General features: G+C 44.6%; 1 protein-coding gene across 1 annotated transcript in view; it reads right to left on the bottom strand.

The window, feature by feature from the left end:
* The window catches only part of LOC142466876 (pepsin A-like), a 138,496-nt gene that overhangs the window by 99,345 nt on the left and 16,344 nt on the right, over positions 1 to 22,807 (bottom strand). The window contains exon 3 of the mRNA XM_075572477.1: positions 16,985 to 17,103. Within this exon, the coding sequence (XP_075428592.1) occupies positions 16,985 to 17,103 (119 nt within the window). The remainder of the gene's footprint in view (positions 1 to 16,984; positions 17,104 to 22,807) is intronic.

Genomic DNA, 22,807 nt, shown 5'->3' on the forward strand with positions numbered 1-22,807 from the left:
CTTCTGTGGGGGCACCGCGGACCCGTAGTGAGCACCGGTGAGTTCCCCAGACCCCCATGGGAACCACCCGAGGCCCCGCAGACACCTGTGGCTTTGACCCGGGGCTCCCAGACATTCTTGGGCCTACCATGGGGACCCAATTGTGGCCCACGGTGACCCAAGGAGACCACCTGAGGGCCATGGTGCTGGCAGGATTCACCAGCAGGCCTCCAGAACCTGTAGAATGCTGCTGGTAAACTGTAGGTCTGTCCAGGTGCCCTGCCCGCCCACCGGGGACTAGCGTGGGGCTACGTTATGAACCCTGTATGTAAAAGGATAAATCTTGTATTTATGGGGGGGGCACAGCGGGTGGGGAATGTATTTAATAAATATAATGCTGTTTATTGTGGGTCATTGTACTGTTTTTAGTGTGGGTATTGGGGGTGGGGTGTTTCCCCAATGGTATGTGGGTAGGCCTCCCTTGTGGGTACTGACTGGGTGGTTAGGCCTCACGGGGGGGGGTTAGTGTGGGAGGGTATGTAGGTATCCCGAGTGGTGGGTGAGGGTGTGTTAACCCCTTCATGACTGTAGTGGTAAATAACCGCTATGGTGATTAAGGGGTTAGGGGACATGCCTGAAGGGAGAGAGATGTAAAGGCCTAAAGCCCCCTCCCCCCTAATGTGTGTTTCTGTAAAATCTCTCTCCCTTCAGTGTAATCTGTTTAACAGAAACATTAGGGGGAGGGGGCTTTAGGCCTTTACATCTCTCTCCCTTCAGTGTAATCTGTTTAACAGAAACATTAGGGGGGAGGGGGCTTTAGGCCTTTACATCTCTCTCCCTTGAGTGTAATCTGTTTAACAGAAACATTAGGGGGGAGGGGGCTTTAGGCCTTTACATCTCTCTCCCTTCAGTGTAATCTGTTTAACAGAAACATTAGGGGGGAGGGGGCTTTAAACAGATTACACTGAAGGCAGGGAGATACAGGGAATGTACTGTATTGTTCATCATGTACATTGCAATGCTGTGTATAATGTATAAGGTTTTTTACAATTAGATAGATGTAATCCTTGGTATTGTAAGGGTTAGCTTTGGTTTTAAATTGTGTTTTCTGGTTGGTACTTACACTGGCGACACGTTTAATTTGAGTAGGGCTAGTACCGCAAGCCGGGACATGTCCCGGCTTGCTAGCCCCACTCCCTCGGCGTGCTGCGCGTCACCGACGCGCGGTCACGCGTCATCAGGAGCCTGCGCCCCCTGCACGCGCGTCCAGGGCTCCCCGAGGAAGCCCTGGTGTCCCGCGATGTGGGGGACGGCGGCAGGGGGTTCCGGGGGCCCCGGCGGACCCGGCAGCGGGGAGGAGAAAGCCCCGATCGGAGGGCGCTCCTCCGCGGCTTCGGCGTGCGCCCGGCACCCTGCGGCGCGCACCAGGTTACTGCTTACGGCCGAGACCGGGCAAATGCTCGAATAAACTCGGCCGCAGCAGTACAGTATATATTGATTTTGGGTTAGGGTTAGGGTTAGGGTTAGCATTGATTTTGGTTTACTTGATTGGTTAAAATAGTTGACTTGTTTGGAAGTGTTTGTATTTACTGGTAGAGTAGCTTGCAATTATATTGTTAACATTCATTTGCAGAATGTATATGGTGCATAGATTTTATGCATCATTTATACAATGTAAATGCAATGTACTGTGTGGATTGGAATGTTATGTTTTATATTGTAAAATCAGTTAGGATTATTAAATGGATTATTATTATTGTCTGTATAGAGAAGCGTTATCTGTAGGACAGTATGATTTTGATAACCATTCTACATGTATTTGTATATTGGTTCATCATGTGTGTATATATATACTGTATACTGTGTATACTGTGTGTGTATATATATATATATATATATATATATATATATATATATATATATATATATATATATATAGAAACCCTGTCTTCCCATAAGAGAAGGCACAAAAGCAGCAACACTCAGATAAAGCAAAAAGACATGTATTAGCAGTTACAAAACAAGGGTTTATAGTGTGCTGTTTTGTAACTGCTAATACATGTCTTTTTGCTTTATCTGAGTGTTGCTGCTTTTGTGCCTTCTCTTATGGGAAGACAGGGTTTCTATATTGATTTCTATGGAGCATGCACCTTGACTTTACATTTGTTGCTTGGAGTGCTGGCTGCTGCTTTTTGTTATATATATATATATATATATATATATATATATATATATATATATACATATACTGAGTTAAGTTATGGTGAGTAAAAAAAGTGACAAAAACCCTCCACAGGAAAGCAAATATGCAAATATAGCTGTATGCTCATCTGCATGTCTTAGGCAGGTCTGCAACCCCGCCTTTCCCCATTATCACCCAGCATACAGCACTTACACTGCAGCAAGGGATTCTGGGAAATGACATGCAAATGAGCACACAGTGTCACTTTTTGCCTCAATAACCATTTTTAACATGGTTCCCTATAGGCTTAAGCTTGCTGCATGGTCACAGCTTTGAGCACAGCCAGGGTTAAGGTGCATACCCAGAAAACCACCCACAGACAGCTGTTTCGACCTTGATGGGTCTCATCAGTGTGGGGTTGATTTTACTGGGAATGCAAGAGAGGCTTATGGGATAGGCCAAACCATAATACTGAGTTAAGTTATGGTGAGTAAAAAAAGTGACAAAAACCCTCCACAGGAAAGCAAATATGCAAATATGCAAATATAGCTGTATGCTCATCTGCATGTCTTAGGCAGGTCTGCAACCCCGCCTTTCTCCATTATCACCCAGCATACAGCACTTACACTGCAGCAAGGGATTCTGGGAAATGACATGGAAATGACATGGAAATGAGCACACAGTGTCACTTTTTGCCTCAATAACCATTTTTAACATGGTTCCCTATAGGCTTAAGCTTGCTGCATGGTCACAGCTTTGAGCACAGCCAGGGTTAAGGTGCATACCCAGAAAACCACCCACAGACAGCTGTTTCGACCTTGATGGGTCTCATCAGTGTGGGGTTGATTTTACTGGGAATGCAAGAGAGGCTTATGGGATAGGCCAAACCATAATACTGAGTTAAGTTATGGTGAGTAAAAAAAGTGACAAAAACCCTCCACAGGAAAGCAAATATGCAAATATAGCTGTATGCTCATCTGCATGTCTTAGGCAGGTCTGCAACCCCACCTTTCCCCATTATCACCCAGCATACAGCACTTACACTGCAGCAAGGGATTCTGGGAAATGACATGCAAATGAGCACACAGTGTCACTTTTTGCCTCAATAACCATTTTTAACATGGTTCCCTATAGGCTTAAGCTTGCTGCATGGTCACAGCTTTGAGCACAGCCAGGGTTAAGGTGCATACCCAGAAAACCACCCACAGACAGCTGTTTCGACCTTGATGGGTCTCATCAGTGTGGGGTTGATTTTACTGGGAATGCAAGAGCGGCTTATGGGATAGGCCAAACCATAATACTGAGTTAAGTTATGGTGAGTAAAAAAAGTGACAAAAACCCTCCACAGGAAAGCAAATATGCAAATATAGCTGTATGCTCATCTGCATGTCTTAGGCAGGTCTGCAACCCCGCCTTTCCCCATTATCACCCAGCATACAGCACTTACACTGTATATATATATATGTGTGTACACAGTATATACTGTATATGTATAGGGATTGTAATTATATATATACTGTATATATATCCAGTATATATATATATATATACAGTATATATTTATTTTTATTCATGTATTTATTTATTTATTTAGATTTATTTATTAATTGTGGGGCTGCTGTGTGTGTGTATTTTTTTTATTGTGGGTAGCGGGGGTGGGTGAATGGGGTATTAGCCCCAACGGTGCTTGTTTAGGGCTTGCGGGGGGGTAGCGGGGGGCTTAACCCCTTCATGACCGTAGCGGTATTAACTGCTACGGTCGTGAAGGGGTTAAGTGCACCCGCAACACCCCCGCAAGTCCTAAACTCACACCAAGGGCCAAATACCCCCCTCACCCATCCCCACTACACACAATAAAGCGGGCAAGGTGGGTTAACCCCTTCATTGCCTTAGCGGCTATCCGCTATGGTAATGAAGCAGCATTTCTGTATTTTTAATAATATTGAGCAGGAGCAGGGGGGGTCCCTGAGCATTAATTTCTGGCTCAGGGAACCCCCTGCTCACTGTACAATATTATTAAAATACAGAAATGCTGCTTCTTTACCATAGCGCATAGCCGCTAAGGTAAAGAACGAGTGTTTATTTATACTGTATACTGTATGTGTTTTATTGATACTGTACATGTGCAGAGGGTCTCCAGAGCAGAACCGCACTGGTTTCAGGTTTGGGGACCCCCTGCTCCCCGAGATACAGGCCCCTTTAGGGGGTGCCGGTATCCCTCTGCTCTGCTTGGTTTACAGGCCGCGATCACGTGGTCGGGCCCTTTAAACCAAGCAGAGGGATACCGGCACCCCCTAAAGGGGGCTGTATCTCGGGGAGCAGGGGGTTCCCAGACCTGAAACCAATGCGGTTCAGCTCCGGAGACCCCCTGCACATCTACACTATCAATAAAAATGTATTTAAAATGTATTTATTGTCATTTATTTATTTATTTATTTAGATTTATTTATTTATTTTTTGGCGGCTGCTGTGTGTGTGTATTTTTTTTATTGTGGGTAGCGGGGGTGGGTGAATGGGGTATTAGCCCCAACGGTGCTTGTTTAGGGCTTGCGGGGGGGTAGCGGGAGGGCTTAACCCCTTCATGACCGTAGCGGTATTAACTGCTACGTTCGTGAAGGGGTTAAGTGCACCCGCAACCCCCCCGCAAGTCCTAAACTCACACCAAGGGCCAAATACCCCCCTCACCCATCCCCACTACACACAATAAAGCGGGCACGGTGGGTTAACCCCTTCATTGCCTTAGCGGCTATCCGCTATGGTAATGAAGCAGCATTTCTGTATTTTTTATAATATTGAGCAGGAGCAGGGGGGGTCCCTGAGCATTAATTTCTGGCTCAGGGAACCCCCTGCTCACTGTACAATATTATTAAAATACAGAAATGCTGCTTCTTTACCATAGCGCATAGCCGCTAAGGTAAAGAACGAGTGTTTATTTATACTGTATACTGTATGTGTTTTATTGATACTGTACATGTGCAGAGGGTCTCCAGAGCAGAACCGCACTGGTTTCAGGCCTGGGGAACCCCTGCTCCCTGAGATACAGGCCCCTTTAGGGGGTGCCGGTATCCCTCTGCTCTGCTTGGTTTACAGGCCGCGATCACGTGGTCGGGCCCTTTAAACCAAGCATAGGGATATCGGCACCCCCTAAAGGGGGCTGTATCTCGGGGAGCAGGGGGTTCCCAGACCTGAAACCAACGCGGTTCAGCTCCGGAGACCCCCTGCACATCTACACTATCAATAAAAATGTATTTCAAATGTATTTATTGTCATTTATTTATTTATTTATTTAGATTTATTTATTTATTTTTAGCGGCTGCTGTGTGTGTATTTTTTTTATTGTGGGTAGCGGGGGTGGGTGAATGGGTTATTAGCCCCAACGGTGCTTGTTTAGGGCTTGCGGGGGGGTAGCGGGAGGGCTTAACCCCTTCATGACCGTAGCGGTATTAACTGCTACGGTCGTGAAGGGTTTAAGTGCACCCGCAACCCCCCCGCAAGTCCTAAACTCACACCAAGGGCCAAATACCCCCCTCACCCATCCCTACTACCCACAATAAAGTGGGCACGGTGGGTTAACCCCTTCATTGCCTTAGCGGCTATCCGCTATGGTAATGAAGCAGCATTTCTGTATTTTTTATAATATTGAGCAGGAGCAGGGAAGCATTGCAGCCTATTAAATCCTGATCATTATCATTTAACAGATCAGGCCCCCGTCAGCAAGGCATGAACCGTGGCTGGGAAGGCAAACGCAACGCGGCTTGTCAGAGGTGAGGAGCGGCGCATTCCAGGTATCTGCCAGGTACAAACTGGGCATTTGCTCGAATAAAGTGTGTCGCAGCAGCATGTTAAAGTTTGTTAGTGTAATGTTTTAAAAGAAAATGTAAAATTTGGCAGTTGTAAATATATTTCTTTACACCCTGACTCAAGTATGAATTTGTATTTTTTACTGTAGCACATTTTTGTTGTTCCTGGGCATGGAAGATACTGTGTTACAATATTTAAATGATCTATTGATTCAAATAAAATATGAAGTAGGATATAAGGAAGTTTTAAATTTAAATTTTATGTGCTGATTTAGAGGAGTCAGGACTGAAGCGAGGTATATCTAGAATGCAAAGTTTTAAAAAGTAAATATTTATTTTTTATTGTTGTAATAATAATAATAATAATAATAATAAACAAAAGAAAGAGTCTGATCTTATGGAGTAAGGAAGCTTTATTGAGTTTTACCACAGGATTAATAGAATGTTGAAGTTTTGTTAATTGCCCGTAGAAAGTAGAATGAATGTTGATGGAAGATAAACTCAGAGAACGTGTGTGTGTGTGTGTGTGTGTGTGTGTGTGTGTGTGTGTGTGTGTGTGTGTGTGTGTGTGTGTGTGTGTGTGTGTGTGTGTGTGTGTGTGTGTGTGTGTGTGTGTGTGTGTGTGTGTGTGTGTGTGTGTGTGTGTGTGTGTGTGTGTGTGTAAGAAAGATAAGGAATTAGAAATAAATAGTAAATAAAACAATAAGATTTTTGTTTTATAGGAAGGGTTGCAGAAATGGTTTTGTTTTTGTTTTTTAGTTATCAAGGTTTCTCTGTTCAAACTTATAATAGGAAACTAACGGTTTGTTTTCTTAAATTAACTGGTCCTGTCTGATTTTTGAACAGCAGTCACTTAAAAAAAAAAGAAGGTTAAAAGCAGCCAAGCGGGTTGGCCTCCCTCCTCCAGCTTAAAGAATGTACAAAGACCACGTTCCAGACATGAAAAGTTAACTAGAAGCTGAGAAAGAAAACAAAAATATTTAAAAGCAGCTTAATTATAATATGGGGAAAGAGAATGATATTGTAATTTATTTATTTTTGGACTGAGTTTGCAGGATCAAACAGATCTGTTTTGGGTTTTTATCTTATTTTTTGTAAAGTTCATTTTGCTCTGTATCAGAGAAGTGTGAAATTATGCTTGTTTATTGTGCTTTCTGTCTCTGTACCCATTTTAGGATAAATACCTCATAGTTTATGGGCGTCTCCCAGCACCAGTACTGGGTACGTCTGGTCTGCTGTACCAGTACGGGTTAAATTATTTCCCAACGCTGACATCCCCAGAATTGGCCAATACCCACTCAGCAGAAATGCTTTAGATGGCATAGCCCCTGTTAATGGAGGAATTATTACAAGAAGGGGTTATAATCCCCACATGCAGTATCCACATTACTTCTATGCAGAAACCAGAAAATACATGTCAATTCAGTTTGTTCTAATTAGGAGATGTTTTTAATTCTATTTGTTATAATTGTTTTATTAATAATACAATAATATTTCATATGTATTTCCATATTTGAAGTGTCAAAAGTATACTCAGTACTTCACAAAGCGTACAATATAAACGAGTAAGCATAAAGTCATATATGAAATAATTTTTCATATAAAGTTAACTGCATATGTGATGTATTTTTTATAACTTTTAACCATTACCTCTAATGTCCCTCCAAAGGGTGTCTCAATTTGAACCCTCATCTTTAGCCTCTCATTTTAAAGAATGCAACTGTAGGCAATCCAGATTTTATTTTTTAAGCAGTAGCTATTGTCAAATTCATGATATATATATATATATATATATATATATATATATATATATATATATATAAATTTAAATCTCAAGCTGCTGATGTTTTAAATACCATCATCCTTTATGTTGTATATTGTTCACATGGCATAGGTTTTGCATATGAACAAAAGAGAGGATAATTTATATGATTTTCCATAACACACCTGTCTATATGCGGATGCCAAGACAGTTGTGAAAAACAAAAAAATTGTGCTGATACTAAATTATAGAGGCTAAAAGCACTCTCCTTGTGGTTTTATTAATGAAATGTTTAAGTCTCTCCAAACTTAGGTGCAGCCTATACAGTCTTCCAAGGAGAATATAAAGAAGCATCATCGTAAAAAAAAAGTGCCGGCACCACCGTAAACAGCTAACAAAGAATCATCAAGCCAATGTTTTGATGGGATTATATATTTATTTATTTTCCCTGACCACGAGTTAGTGTATCTAGGCACAATAATCCTAGAACATTTAACCACCGAGGAATTAAGACTTCAGGCATGGCCCGGTCTTAAACGGACAATTTGTTTTTTCAGGACTCAATATTATTTTTTTATGCTTTAGAGTGTGTTTTTAAGATGTATGCCCCGCTAGGCAAGATCAGCTTACGCCATCCAGATGATGATAAGGGATGATCAGTTTTGAAATATTTATAATGTTTATTGTTTTGTGGTCACATAATTTTGCAGACAATCATACAATCGCACACAATGCTACACAGGTTAATGGGTCACAAGGGAATATATACACTGAATCCCTGCCATACTCTAGTGGCCCCCAACGACACAAGGGAGAAAGACATTTAACCCCTTGATTAGGGATACCTTTGTCATGCTGTGCAGGCCGCAGACCAGACCAGTCCCCTGTACTGAGGTGGGATGTAGAGTATACGCACCGACCGCAGAGGGAGCGTGTCCGGGATGTGGCGCAGTAGCGTGGCCAGGCCAGGATGTAGATAAAGAATGGTCAAGTGCTTGCCGAGTCCGAGGATATAGAAAGTTCCGTAGTAAAAATCCGTAGCAGAGTCCGGGGGTCTTAGAGGTTAGAGTGGTCAATAGGAAAGTCGAGTTCAGGAGCCAGAGGGGGTTTTCAGATGAGCCGGGTCAATAGCTGTAAGGAATAAACACAAGAGAGCACGACACAGGTTCCAGGCAACACAGGTAGCAAGGAGCAATGCAGAGCAAGGAAGTGAAAGCAAAGCAGGATATTTAAAGCGACAGTGACCAATCCGGACAAGGGGCATGGCGGAGGCGTGTCGAGGAGCTGCTCGTGAGTGGCTGAGAGACCAGGAAGTAGTGGAGCACAGCTATGAGTCTGTAACACCAGTGCCAGAATCCAAGATGGCGACGGCAGAGTTCAAGGTATGCACTGGGTGGCAGCATGGGTAGCGACGGGGGGCAGGGGCAGCAGCCACTGCAGTACTGGTAGTGGGTAAGGAGGGGTCATGCCGCAAGGGACGTGGCCCCTGATTCCTTACAGTATCCCCCCTTCAGGATCGACCTCAGGACGATCCATCCAAGGCTTCTGTGGAAACTTCTTGTGGAAGCGATTGAGTAGAGCTGGAGCATGAATGTCTTCCCTTGATATCCAGGAACGCTCTTCTGGACCATAGCCCTTCCAATGTACAAGGAACTGTACTTTTCCCCTGGATATACGGAAATCCACAATGGACTGTACCTCGAATTCAGAGTGTCCTTGGACCATAACAGGATTGGGTCTATGGGATTTTGCAGGGAAGCGATTGCTCTGAACGAAAGGCTTGAGCAGGGATACATGGAACGCATTGGGAATGTTCATGGATGGAGGCAACTGTAAGCGGAACGTGACAGGATTGACTTGTTCCTGAATCAAGAAAGGCCCCAAAAACCTAGGCGCCAATTTCGGGGTAGGAGTCTTCAGTCTTATATTCTTTGCTGAAAGCCAGACACGGTCCCCTGGCTTGTAATTGGGAGCCTGTTGACGACGACGATCCACTTGAGATTTGAACCTCTGAGCTGCCCAAAGGAGTGCGGATTGGATCTTGATCCAAGAGTTCTGTAGCGTGGTTAGCCGTTCATCGGCTGCTAGCACTCCTGAGGGAGTGTTGGAGATTGAAAGCCGACTTGGATGAAAGCCGTAATTCACGAAAAATGGAGATTCTTGCGTAGATTCATTACGGAGAGAATTGGACGCAAATTCCGCCCATGGTAACAGATCAAACCAATTATCTTGGGTATCAGAAATAAAGCATCGTAGATACTGTTCAAGGCTTTGATTAAGTCTCTCAGTTTGCCCATTAGTTTGGGGATGATAGCCTGAAGAGAAGGATAAGGCCATACCAAGCCTCTTGGAGAAAGCACGCCAAAACCTTGATATGAATTGCGATCCTCGGTCAGAAACTATGGACGTAGGGATCCCGTGGATACGAAACACTTCTTTGGTAAAAATATCTGCCAGGGTTGGAGAGGAGGGAAGACCCTTGAGGGGAATAAAATGGGCCTGTTTCGAAAATCGTTCTACTATGACCAAAATGGTAGTCATACATCTGGAGGGCGGAAGATCTACAATAAAATCCATTGAAATATGTGACCATGGACGATCAGGTACTGGAAGAGGCATGAGTAACCCGGAAGGCTTTTGATGAAGAGTTTTGTTCTGCGTACAAACTGGACAAGCGCGTGTAAATTCGTGAATGAGTTTTGCCATATTAGGCCACCAAAAGGTGCGCTTAATGAGATCCAAGGTTTTCTTGAAGCCGGGATGGCTGGCTGACCGAACGGAATGACCCCATTCCAAGATCTTCTGACGAAACTTGGGGGCGGCATAAAGAGTTCCTTCCGGTACCTCTAGACCACTCGGAATCTGTGACTGGGCTTCTACGATTTTTTCAAGAATATCAAAAGAGTTGGCGGAGACTATGCATTTTGAAGGTACAATTGTTTCTGTGATTTCTTCGGATTTTTCTTCAGGGGAAAATTGTCTGGACAAGGCATTAGCTTTTATGTTCTTCGTGCCGGGGATGTACGATAGAGTATAATGAAATCTTGAAAAAAAAAGTGCCCAGCGGGCTTGACGAGATCCTAGATGATGTGCACTTTCGATATAGAGAAGATTCTTATGATCTGTCAAAATAGCAATTGGTTCGCAGGAGCCTTCCAGGAGGTGTCGCCACTCCTGTAAAGTTATCTTGATGGCCAGGAGTTCTCTATTGCCGACATCATAGTTATTTTCAGCAGGGGAGAACTTTTTCGAAAAACATCCACATGGGTGCGATTTATCTTGAGGGGAGAGTCTCTGGGAGAGAATGGCATCTGCACCACAATCAGAGGTGTCCACTTCTAATGTAAATGGAAGATTAGTATCAGGATGACGAAGGATGGGTGCCGAAACAAAAGCTTGCTTCAAGGTTTCAAAGGCAGAGACGGCCTCCGGAGGCCACACAGATTGGTCGACTCCCTTCTTAGTAAGCGCAGTGATGGGAGCCACAGTGGTAGAAAAATTCCGGATGAATTTCCTATAGTAATTGGAAAAACCCAAAAAACGTTGAATGGCCTTAAGAGAATTGGGCAGGGGCCAATCCAAAACAGCCTTAAGTTTTTCTGGGTCCATCGAAAATCCTTTATCCGAAATGATATAGCCTAAGAAGGCGGTAGAAGATTGATGAAAAAGACATTTCTCGAGCTTTGCAAAGAGATTATTGACACGGAGACGAGAGAGGACAAGTCTAGTATGCTGGACATGATCTTGAAGATTCCCAGAAAAAATTAGAATATCGTCAAGGTAAATAATAACAAAGGAATTGAGGACATCGCGGAAGACATCATTCATAAAATTCTGAAAGACAGCAGGAGCATTGCATAAACCAAATGGCATCACGAGATACTCGTAGTGTCCGCTTCTTGTATTGAAGGCGGTTTTCCATTCATCGCCTTTTCGAATACGTATGAGGTTGTAGGCTCCTCGGAGGTCTAGCTTGGAAAAAATCTTGGCCCCTTGAAGCCTATCAAACAGTTCCGAAATCAGAGGGAGGGGATACTGGTTTTTGACAGTAATGAGATTGAGGCCCCGGTAGTCAATGCATGGTCTCAGGGATCCATCCTTTTTCTTCACAAAAAATAAACCGGCACCGGCAGGAGACTAAGAGTTGCGAATGAATCCCTTCTCAAGATTCTCTTTGATGTAGGTTGCCATGGCTTCAGTCTCTGGGAGAGACAAGGGGTAGGACTTAGACTTTGGCAGGACGGCACCAGGGACCAGATCAATGGGACAATCATAGGGTCTATGAGGAGGCAGGACCTCTGACTGAGACTTACTGAAAACATCGATGAAATCAGCATATACTTCGGGAAGAGTGGAGTTGCTATCAGAAGGCGTCTCCATTCCAGCGATAACTGTGGCCGGAGCTATGACTGGCGAGGATGAGGCATCTGACTCTGGCTCCCATTGAATCGGTTTGCAGTCCCTCCAATCTATGTGTGGGTTGTGATGCTGTAACCACGGTAACCCTAGGATAACTGAAACATCAGGAGAATGTATTACGTCAAAGGAGATAATCTCGGTGTGAGAACCGGCAGATAAAGTGAGAGGGAGGGTCTCTAACGTGATAAAAGCAGGTTGCAAAAGACGCCCATCAATAGCCTCGAGTCCAATTGGTGCTTTCTTGGAGATAAGAGAAATCTTGTTACGAGTGGCGAAATCTTGGTCCACAAAATTACCACCGGAGCCTGAATCGAGAAAAGCAGCAGTAGTTACAAGAAAATTCGGGCCTTCAAGCTAAACTGGGAGCATAATCCTCTTAGGGAGTTCCTCTTTAGAGGGGGAGCGAGAAGAAATTGATCCGAGGGTAAGTCCCTCTTGCGTGGCTAGTCCCGTTTGTTCCCTGGGCTTCAAATGACAAAAACGTACCACATGATCTGGAGATCCACTATAATAGCATAGGCCCTCATTCTGGCAGCGAACCCTCTCGGCCGTCCTGTCGGGAGTACGGATCCGCTGACTGCCGATCTGCATGGGTTTTATAGCATCAGGAAGAGGGCGAAAAGTCGGAGGAGGCCTAGGATAAGGAGAGTCAATAGGCACGAACCTGGGACGTTGGCGTTCGTGACGTCGCTCCTGGAGGCGCATCGCTCCTGGAGGCGCAGATCCACGCGTATGCACAGTGCGATCATATCCTCCAATGCTTGGGGTCGGGGCTGGACTGCAAGTTCATCTTTTACAGATTCGGACAAACCTTGCCAAAATACAGCAATAAGTGCCTCTTCGTTCCAACTAGTCTCTGCTGCGACGGTCCGGAATTCCAGTGCATATTTGGCTACGGACCTACGACCCTGAGACAAATGAACTAAAGAAGAGGCAGCAGTATCTTTGCGGACAGGAATATCAAATACCTGCTGAAATTCTTGGCGGAAAATCTGGTAATTCGACGTGGTCTCCGGACGCAGCTCCCAGATGGGAGAAGCCCAGGCCAAAGCATCCCCTGTTAAGAGAGAGTAAACATAGGCTACCTTGGTGCGTCCGTTAGGAAAGAGGCTTGGAGATATTTCAAATTGAATTTCACACTGGTTCAAAAACCCTCGACAGGCCAGAGGGTCATCCGCATATGCTTTAGGCGTAGGGATTCTTAAAGGTGCGACTGCTGCTTGTGGCGGAGTGGGCTGTAGTGAGAGAGTGGATAGTTGTTGAATCAAATTGGTAATCTGCGTTCCAAAAGACAGGATGCATTGTTTAAGGGACGTAATAAGCTCCCCCACATCAGCCAGGTCTGCATTTGGGCTCTGCATAATGTCACGCTGTGCAGCCCGCAGACCAGACCAGTCCCCTGTACTGAGGTGGGATGTAGAGTATACGCACCGACAGCAGAGGGAGCGTGTCCGGGATGTGGCGCAGTATCGTGGCCAGGCCTGGATGTAGATAAAGAATGGTCAGATACTTGCCGAGTCCGAGGATATAGAAAGTTCCGTAGTAAAAATCCATAGCAGAGTCCGGGGGTCTTAGAGGTTAGAGTAGTCTGTAGGAAAGCCGAGTTCAGGAGCCAGAGGAGGTTTTCTGACGAGCCGGGTCAATAGCTGTAGGAAATAAACACAAGAGAGCACGACACAGGTTCCAGGCAACACAGGTAGCAAGGAGCTATGCAGAGCAAGGAAGTGAAAGCAAAGCAGGATATTTAAAGCGACAGTGACCAATCCGGACGAGGGGCATGGCGGAGGCATGTCGAGGAGCTGCTCGTGAGTGGCTGAGAGACCAGGAAGTAGTGGAGCACAGCTTAGAGTCTGTAACACCAGTGCCAGAATCCAAGATGGCGACGGCAGAGTTCAAGGTATGCACTGGGTTGCGGCATGGGTAGCGACGGGGGGCAGGGGCAGCAGCCGCTGCAGTACTGGTAGTGGGTAAGGAGGGGTCACGCCGCAAGGGACGTGGCCCCCGATTCCTTACAACCTTACACCAATACCGAATTTAAAAAATGAAATGTCATTTTGAATTTGTTTACAAGGAACTTTTCTAAACTTTTAAACCAAATTCCACTGGTAAATGAGGTTCCTGTAGGTGGATTTTACACTGGAACAACAATCAATTTATGGGTCAGGTGCCTCCACAAACCAATGAAACTTGTGTAAAAATCTATTTACAGCCCTGAACTAAAAATGTATAGGGAGGATATGGCCTTAATTTTATCCATTAACTTACTTAATCAAGAACAGGTACAGATTAGATTAATGGCCCTACAGAATAGAATGGCTCTGGACTAAATTTTATGTGCGTATGTGCCCTCGTTAAAGAGCAATGTTGTGTTTTTATTAAAGATCAAAGTGGTAAGATTGAACATGAGCTAGAGAAGATTGCAGAGATATAGGAGAGATTAAGGAAAAGCGGAGATGAACGATGGGATTTGTTAGGAATTAGCAAATTGGTTGGTTTCCTACGAGTGAAACTGATGAATGGATTTGTCTGTGTGCTTGCTGTTCTGATTGTTTTGTACTGTATGTCTGTGTCATGTGCAGTAAATCCATACTGCAAAGGTGTGTAACACCCTCTACCCAGGCCATGCCACTGATCACAAACGACACCACGGAAGATGCAATCTCAGAAGGAAAAGTCAGTCCCGCTCAATGGAATACAGATGAAGATGATGGCAGAAAGACCAACCTGGCTGATATGATAGCCAGCAGCTCTGTGAGTTTCCAAGAACTATCAAAGTCATGCAAATTTGGACCCTCCAGGCCAGCGCGACGTTTCTGGAGTTTTATCTGAATTATCCTTAAAAGACTATGTTTTTAAGAATAAAAAGAGAGGACTGTGAAGATTGAGATAATGTGTGTGGCTCAGGCTATATAAAGACAGATTATCATCACCTCCATTTTGGCCCAACCACCATTTTAAGTGTTTGCTTGTATGTATGCTTATCTCTTTATTTGTGAATGATTGATATGCTGCAGAGTATCGCTCCTAGCTGTAACTCTCCCTTGTATAATTCCTACAAGTCATGAAATTGAAATTTCATTCGTAAGAGGTTTTTCCTGCCTTAGACATTTCTGCTGACCTTAGGTTCTGTTATCTGACAGATACAGTACACACAGAGGGCTAAACAGGGTTACTCATTAAAGTCAGAGGTTATGGGACCCACTTTGTGGTGATATATAGGATAAGAATATAGCATGTGAAGCATATTTATGTATTCATAAGGATTTTTGTATAAGTCATCATATTGTTTTTTATCTCTAAGCCAACCCCCTTAAGGGGTGTATTACTCATTTTGAAATGTATAAAAATGTGATACCAAGCAATATGTTTTCAGAGGCATGAGTTCATTTATGAATTCTCTCTCACTTGTACCTTGGTGCAGATAAACTCACGTTGATACTTTGAACCCTTGACTCATTGATTTTATTTCTACGCTTTCACAACCCCCACTGCTGGATTACATGGACGTTGCAGCTTCAAAAGTGAGTCCCTTGCTTGCTACATGTTTTCCTGGCTATAATCTTTAATGAGATTTTGGTATTATCTAGGGTGAGTTATATGCTTATGACTCCTGGTGTCAATGTGTGTCAACTTCTCAACCCAATACCTGTTGTCTTCAATCAAGTGTTTATCCTGGGGATCCTTCTACAAGTATTCTTTATTCATTCAATTATATTTTCTGTTATCGGTCTTTAGCACCACGCATTTACATTCTACATCAAACGGGCAATGGATGGAAGGGAAGTAAATATAATTATGCCCCTTTATAAAACATTAGTAAGACCACACCTTGAATATGGAGTACAATTTTGGGCACTAATCCTAAGAAAATACATTATGGATCTAGAGAGGGTGCAGAGAAGAGCCACCTAATTAATAAAGGGGATGGACAATCTAACTTATGAGGAGAGGCTAGCTAAATTAGATTTATTTACATTAAAAAGAGGCGTCTAAGAGGGGATATGATAACTATATACAAATATATTTGGGGACAGTACAAGGTGCTTTCAAAAGAACTGTTCATCCCACGGGCAGTACAAAGGACTCTGGGCCATCCCTTAAGGTTGGAGGAAACGAGATTTCACCAGCAAAAAAGGAAAGGGTTCTTTACAGTAAGGGCAGTTAAAATGTGGAATTCATTACCCATGGAGACTGTGATGGCAGATACAATAGATTTGTTAAAAAAAAGGATGGACATCTTTTTAGATGGGAAAGGTATACAGGGATATACCAAATAAGTATACAGATGCAGCTTCCAGTATTAGAACACTTACTTGAGAAATTCCTGGGAGATTATGGGGCAGTCTCACAGTAAATGCATCAACATTTCTGTAAAACTCTTAATGGCTCATCGGATTAACACAGCAGGGGGTCCCTTCAGTCCCATTCAGTTTGCAGGGATTCTCTGCTGTGTTAATCCTATGGGCCATTAAGAATCTCACAGAAATGTTGAGGCAATGTTGAGGCATTTACTGTGAGACTGCCCCAGAATCTACACAGGCAGAGTTCTAATATTCGTTGCTGCATCTGTACATGGGAAGAATGTTGATCCAGGGATAATCCGATTGCCAATTCTTGAAGTCAATAAGGAATTTATTTTGCCCCTTATGAGATATCATTGGATGATATGGCACTGGGGGGTTTTGCCTTCCTCTGGATTAATAAGTAAGTATAGATATAAGATAAAGTATCTGTTGTCTAAATTAAGCATAGGTTGGACTTGATGGACGTATGTCTTTTTTCAACCTCATCTACTATGTAACTATGTAAAATAGCAAAATCCATGATTTTTTCCCTCCCTACCTTTACAGTATCGTATCCCAGGGCGCCAGTCATACTCCCGGTCCCATAGGAGATAGAAACCACTTCGTTTGTAGACTGGAAACTGGAGGACAAGTGAGGGTTAAACCTGCGGTGATTTGCTGAAATAAAGAATGCATTATGAGTACGATCTGTGCAAATGTAGAATCTAATCTCTTAATGCCCTCCTTATATCTCACCCTAATATATAACTATACCCTCTTCTGTCCCTCCTTATATTTCACCCTAATATAGAACTATAACTTCTTCTGTCCCTCCTTACCTCTCACCCTAATATATGACTATACCCTCTTATGTCCCTCTTTATATCTCACCCTAATATATAACTATACCCTCTTCTGTCTCTCCTTATATCTCACTGTCACGGGACATCAGGACTTTTTACAAATTTATACCGGGAACATTCAATAGGCAAAACAAGGGGTGAAATAAAATGGGGTTTATTTAGATAAAAACCTCGGAAACACAACAGAAATACAAAAGGCAGAAATATACAAAATTACAGGGCCGCTGGGGGTGAAATCTGGGCTACAATAGGTGAAGGGCACCCGCTTCGGAGTGGTTAACCTGACCAGGATCTACACTAGGGCTTCATGCTCCTCTTTTCAGCTTCAGTTCCTAGCCGCGACTGCTACGTTCTAAAACGAGAACTTGGTCCTCGCGTCTGACTTTCCTGGCTCCAAAACGAAGCCTGTTGCTCTGCTATTTATTTATTTATTTATTTATTTTATTTATAAAATATTTTACCAGGAAATAATACATTGAGAGTTACCTCTCGTTTTCAAGTATGTCATGGGCATAGAGTTAAATGACAAATAATACATAGTTACAAATACAGTTACATAAGTGAACAGGGTATACATTATATACAAGACATTGCATGCACAGTTAAGATACTATATATTACTACCATATGTAACAGTTACAGACCAGATTAAAATGTGGGACAGCTTTGGTTTTGAAAGAATTTAAACTGGTGGTGGCTGTGAGTCTCCGGTAGGTTGTAGGTTAGAACAGAGCAACTTTGAAAAGCCCGCCCTAGCATTATCGGCTCAAGCCACAAGATGGTCTAGTTCTCTGACTGGGGCTTTGTGACGGTGAGTGGGTAACCAGGCTCACTAATAAAGTTTAAGCCTGTTTTGCTACCTCTGATCCATGTATTGGGGTTCAGGAGTGCCAGCTCCTGAGCCTAACTGTTGTATATCCATATTGTAAAATTATGCGACAATAAAGAATGTATGTGTTTTTACCTCTCCAGGAATGCCAGCAAGCAGAGATTGCGGAGCTATGAGTTTCAAGGGGGGGTTTGCCAGAAAGTGTTGGCAGAATGTGTCTAGTTGCTTGATACCCTAAAAATGTAGCCGTGAATAAGGTCGGATTCCTGAATGCATTTAGTCGCATTGTCCCGGCAAAATCTCCCCTTGAAAACACTTGCGCGACTCACCAATAGGATTCCCTACTTCAGCACAGACCAGAATGTTAAATGGGACATAGGGATGTTAGGTGTCCCTGGAACAGTTAAGGGGTCGCTAGGTTAAGGGGGATGCCCAGTTAATGCCCAGGTCACCCAGAACCCAGTATAGGGTTTCTGGGGGTGATCCAACCATAGATAAGATTGTGAGGAATTTTAAAAGTCTAAGTCTATTTGTGGGGAATGTGACGGTAGCTTTGAAACAGGCTATAATAATACACTAAATAACTGGGTTGAACTGAATGAGGCTTAGATATAATAAAGTATATTTATTCCTAAAATAGGTGAACACAGCAATATAGTACAGTAACAAGCAAGAGAGGTAACACTTACGTTTTGGGTTGGGAAAATGAAGAAGTATTGGATATAAATTCTCCAGCAATCAGGTAACAATCAAGATGGTATATGTAGTCAATGGATACAGGGGTTACCACAGTTTATATCTCTTTGTAACCCTATCCTTAACATTGAGTACAGGCTATTGGATAACAATTACCTGTGTCCAATCTTTAACGTGGGAACACATTTTAATCCATGCCCCCTGCTAGTTAGCTCATGCGCACTAGGACCCTGGGGGTCTCATTTCTGTAGCCCCACATTTACATCAGGGATGCCGGCCAGTCTGCCAAATGGAATATCTGGCAGGATACCCTTTGTTGGAAGGTGTAAAATATGACACTCACAAACCCATCTAGTTTGAAGCGTCTCCGCCCTCAGGTAAACAGTGAGGGTGTCAAAATCCTTTGAACAGCACTTAGTCTCTAGACATTGGGTCTCCCCTCTGACCATCTGCTTCCCTTTGTGCAAAGGATTCTCTGCAGGATTTTATCCCTGCCTTGGGATACGACATTATATGTGAAACACCAACATATTAAAATATCCAGTTCTGTTGGGTTCAATGGGTCCAAACTGCCCAGTTCTCAATGCCGGAACTGGGACACCCTATGCTCCAAGTTTCAGCCTGATGAGACCTTCGGAACCGGAGATACACAAATACTACTTAAACTGTTTTCTATTTTAATACAAAAATCTCTGCTGTAAATTAAATCACAGTTTTTCACTAAATCCCCATTGAAAACAACAGGCTCCGCCGCCATAGACTTTCAATGGGAAACTGCCGACGTTGGCGGCTATGGGAATCCACTGCCATAGACTTTCAATGGGGCATCGCCGCCGTTGAAGTCTATTGGGTTTCTCCGCCATAGCCGGTCAATGGGAACCGGCCGCCATTGAAGTCTATGGGAAAAACTCCCGAACCTTTAAGGTGGTCCATACTCCGTTGGGTTGGTCAGAGAGTGTCAAGGATGGTTCTGCAGTTATGCCGGAGCAGTGACTACAGGTACCACAAACCCTCTCCCTCTGGACCCTCCTGAACCGGAGATATGGGCTCATGGTTTGTAGCTTTTCTGACTTAGTCGTTTTCTTGGGTTGCTTCTGCTGCCGCCATTGGAGCCTATGGCGCGACCCGCTCTTCTCAGCACGACCCTTTCCGGGGGTCCTGGAATCGGGGACCCGGTGGTGGTCGAGTGAGGGGGGACCTAGGAACTAGGGGTAAAAATAATTTTATTTCTGGGTGCCCTAGAACCTGAGATTCCCATGCCACTTAACGTTGAACTTGACTAATCAGTGATCAAAGCTCTATTTCAGAAAAAGTATCCGCTTTGCGGTTTTGCGGTTTGGACGGCAGCCAACTCGTTCCTGGAAAGCGCCGTCGAGGAATCTCCATTGAAGTCAATGAGCTCATTGACTTACATTGGGAAACCGCCGCTCCTCCTCTCGGACGCCACCTGCTGGTCTTCGAGGGAAACAGGTCCAAACAGCTAGATCCGCCATTGAATAGCATGGAGCTCCAATGGTGGCCTATGGGACCCTGCAAAATGGTGCCTGAAAAGGCGGGAAAATTACACAAAGGGCTATAATCACTAAATAACTATTAATCCTTGCCCTCCCAGATTGATCACAGTGTGTGTGTGGTGCAAACACTGACATAATAATAAAGCATGGGAACAGGGGAACATACATTTTCATGATATAACAAGGTGCAAACCACATTCCTGGACCGCAGTCCAGTTAACCCCTTGTCTGCCTGGTGAGGTCAGGGGATGGACATATGGGGTGCAACCCCTTTAATTCCGGGCCACCCCCTTTCTCCCTCTACACCTCCCCTTCTTAATGGGTGACCCGTGGCCCACTGGCCCTAACGGGGAGTGGGGCACCTCGGGCACCATTAATGAATTCAGTCTCAGAGGGATAGTCCTGATGTGAAAGTCCATCAGCATTGCTGTTCTCACTGCCCTGTTTGTGCTGAATGATAAATTCAAATTCTTGCAGAGCTAAGCTCCATCTCAGCAACTTGGCATTCTCACCTGATGCCCTCTGCAGCCAACTCAGGGGGTTGTTGTCAGTGTGGACCGTGAAAGCCCTTCCATATACATAGGGCTGAAGCTTTTTGAGTGCCCACACAATGGCCAAGCACTCCTTCTCAATGGTGGCATATGCCACCACCCTGGGGAGTAGTTTGCGACTGAGGTACCACAGGGTGCTCTCTGCCGTCGTCCCCCACCTGGCTCAACACAGCCCCAAAGTCTGAGGCATCAGTCTGAATGAGAAAATGCTTGGTATAGTCTGGGGCAGCCAGTATGGGGGCCCCAGCAAGCGCAGTTTTCAGGGCCTGGAAAGCAGTTTCAAAGGCAGGAGTCCAGGTAATAAGCACAGGCAGTTGCTTCTTAGTCAAATCAGTCAGGGGTTTGGCCACGGCGCTGTACTGTGGGACAAACTTCCTATAGTAACCTGCAGTGCCCAAAAATGCCATGACCTGTGTCTTTGTTTTTGGAACAGGCCACTGAACTATGGCTTCTACCTTGGCTTGCTCTGGTTTGAGGTGCCCTCCACCCACCCTGTGCCCTAAGTACAGGACCTCTGCCATCCCTACCATACACTTAGTGGGTTTCAAGGTATGCCCAGCCTCCCTGACCCTATCTAGCACCGCAGCTACATGTCCTAAATGGGAGTCCCAGGAATTATTAAAGACAGCAATGTCATCTAAGTAAGCCCAGGTAGGTAGCCAGGGCATTCTTCATCCCAAATGGCATCACTAAAAACTCATAGATGCCACTTGGAGTGATGAATGCTGACTTCTCCCTAGCCTCCAGGGTCAGTGGGATTTGCCAATAGCCTTTGCTCAAATCTATGGTGGTCAGATACTTTGCCCCCACAAGTTCATCCAGCAACTCATCCATGCGGGGCATGGGGTAGGCATCTGACACCGTCCAAGCATTGAGCAAGTGGTAGTCCACACAAAACTGGGTGGTCTTGTCCTTCTTAGGGACTAGGACTACCGGACTTGCCCAAGGACTCTGGGATGGAGGAATTACCCCTAGGGTCAGCATCTCCTCTATCTCCCTCTCCATACTGGTCTTGACCTCTGCTGACACTCTATAAGCATGCTTATGCAGAAGCTGCAGGTCCCCTGTGTGCACTGGGTGTTTTGTGAGATATGTGGTCCCTGGCATGTCAGTGAAGAGGGCGCTAAACTTCGCTAACATGTCCCTGGGTTCCCCTCTCTGCCTAGCACTCAACTGTGCCCCTATATCTACTTGCTCCACAGTGTTTCCCTGCCTAGCCTCCCCTAGGAGATCAGACACAGCATTGCTCGCTGGATCCTCCAGCAGTGGGCTACAAATGGCCATTACTGCTCCCATACTCGGTGCTCTGTACTCTTTCTACATGTTAATGTGATATGTCTTGTGCCTCTCAGGCTCTACCTGTACAACGTAGTTGTACTCATTCACCTTTCAGAAACCCGAGTGGGTTTGAGAACAAGTACTTGCTGTCCTGGTATGAATTCTCTGCTACGGGCATTCCGGTCATACCATTGCTTCTGCTTGGTCTGAGCGGCCCTGAGGTGGTCCTGGGCCATCTCCCATGAGCATCTCTAACCGGTCTCGGAGATCTACTACGTACTTGATCACTGAAGCATCAGTAGCAGTAGTCACCCCTTCCCATCCCTCACGGAATAGGTCCAGAGGTCCACGTACCCTGCGGCCATATAGTAGCTCGAAGGGGGAGAAGCCTGTAGATTCCTGCGGTACCTCTTGGTAGGCAAACAGCAAGTGCTGTAAATGAATCTCCCAGTCTTTCCCTCCACCTCTATATAGGTCAGAAGCATCTGCTTCAGGGTACCGTTAAACCTCTCACATAATCCGTTTGTCTGGGGATGGTAAGGGATAGTGCGCCGGTGCTGTACACCGCATGCATCCCAGAGACAATGTAACAGTTCACTCATGAACTGCGACCCCTGATCGGTTAGGATCTCACTAGGGAAACCTACCCTA

The sequence above is a fragment of the Ascaphus truei genome, chromosome 1 (assembly GCF_040206685.1).
Source record: "Ascaphus truei isolate aAscTru1 chromosome 1, aAscTru1.hap1, whole genome shotgun sequence".
NCBI lineage: Eukaryota > Metazoa > Chordata > Amphibia > Anura > Ascaphidae > Ascaphus > Ascaphus truei.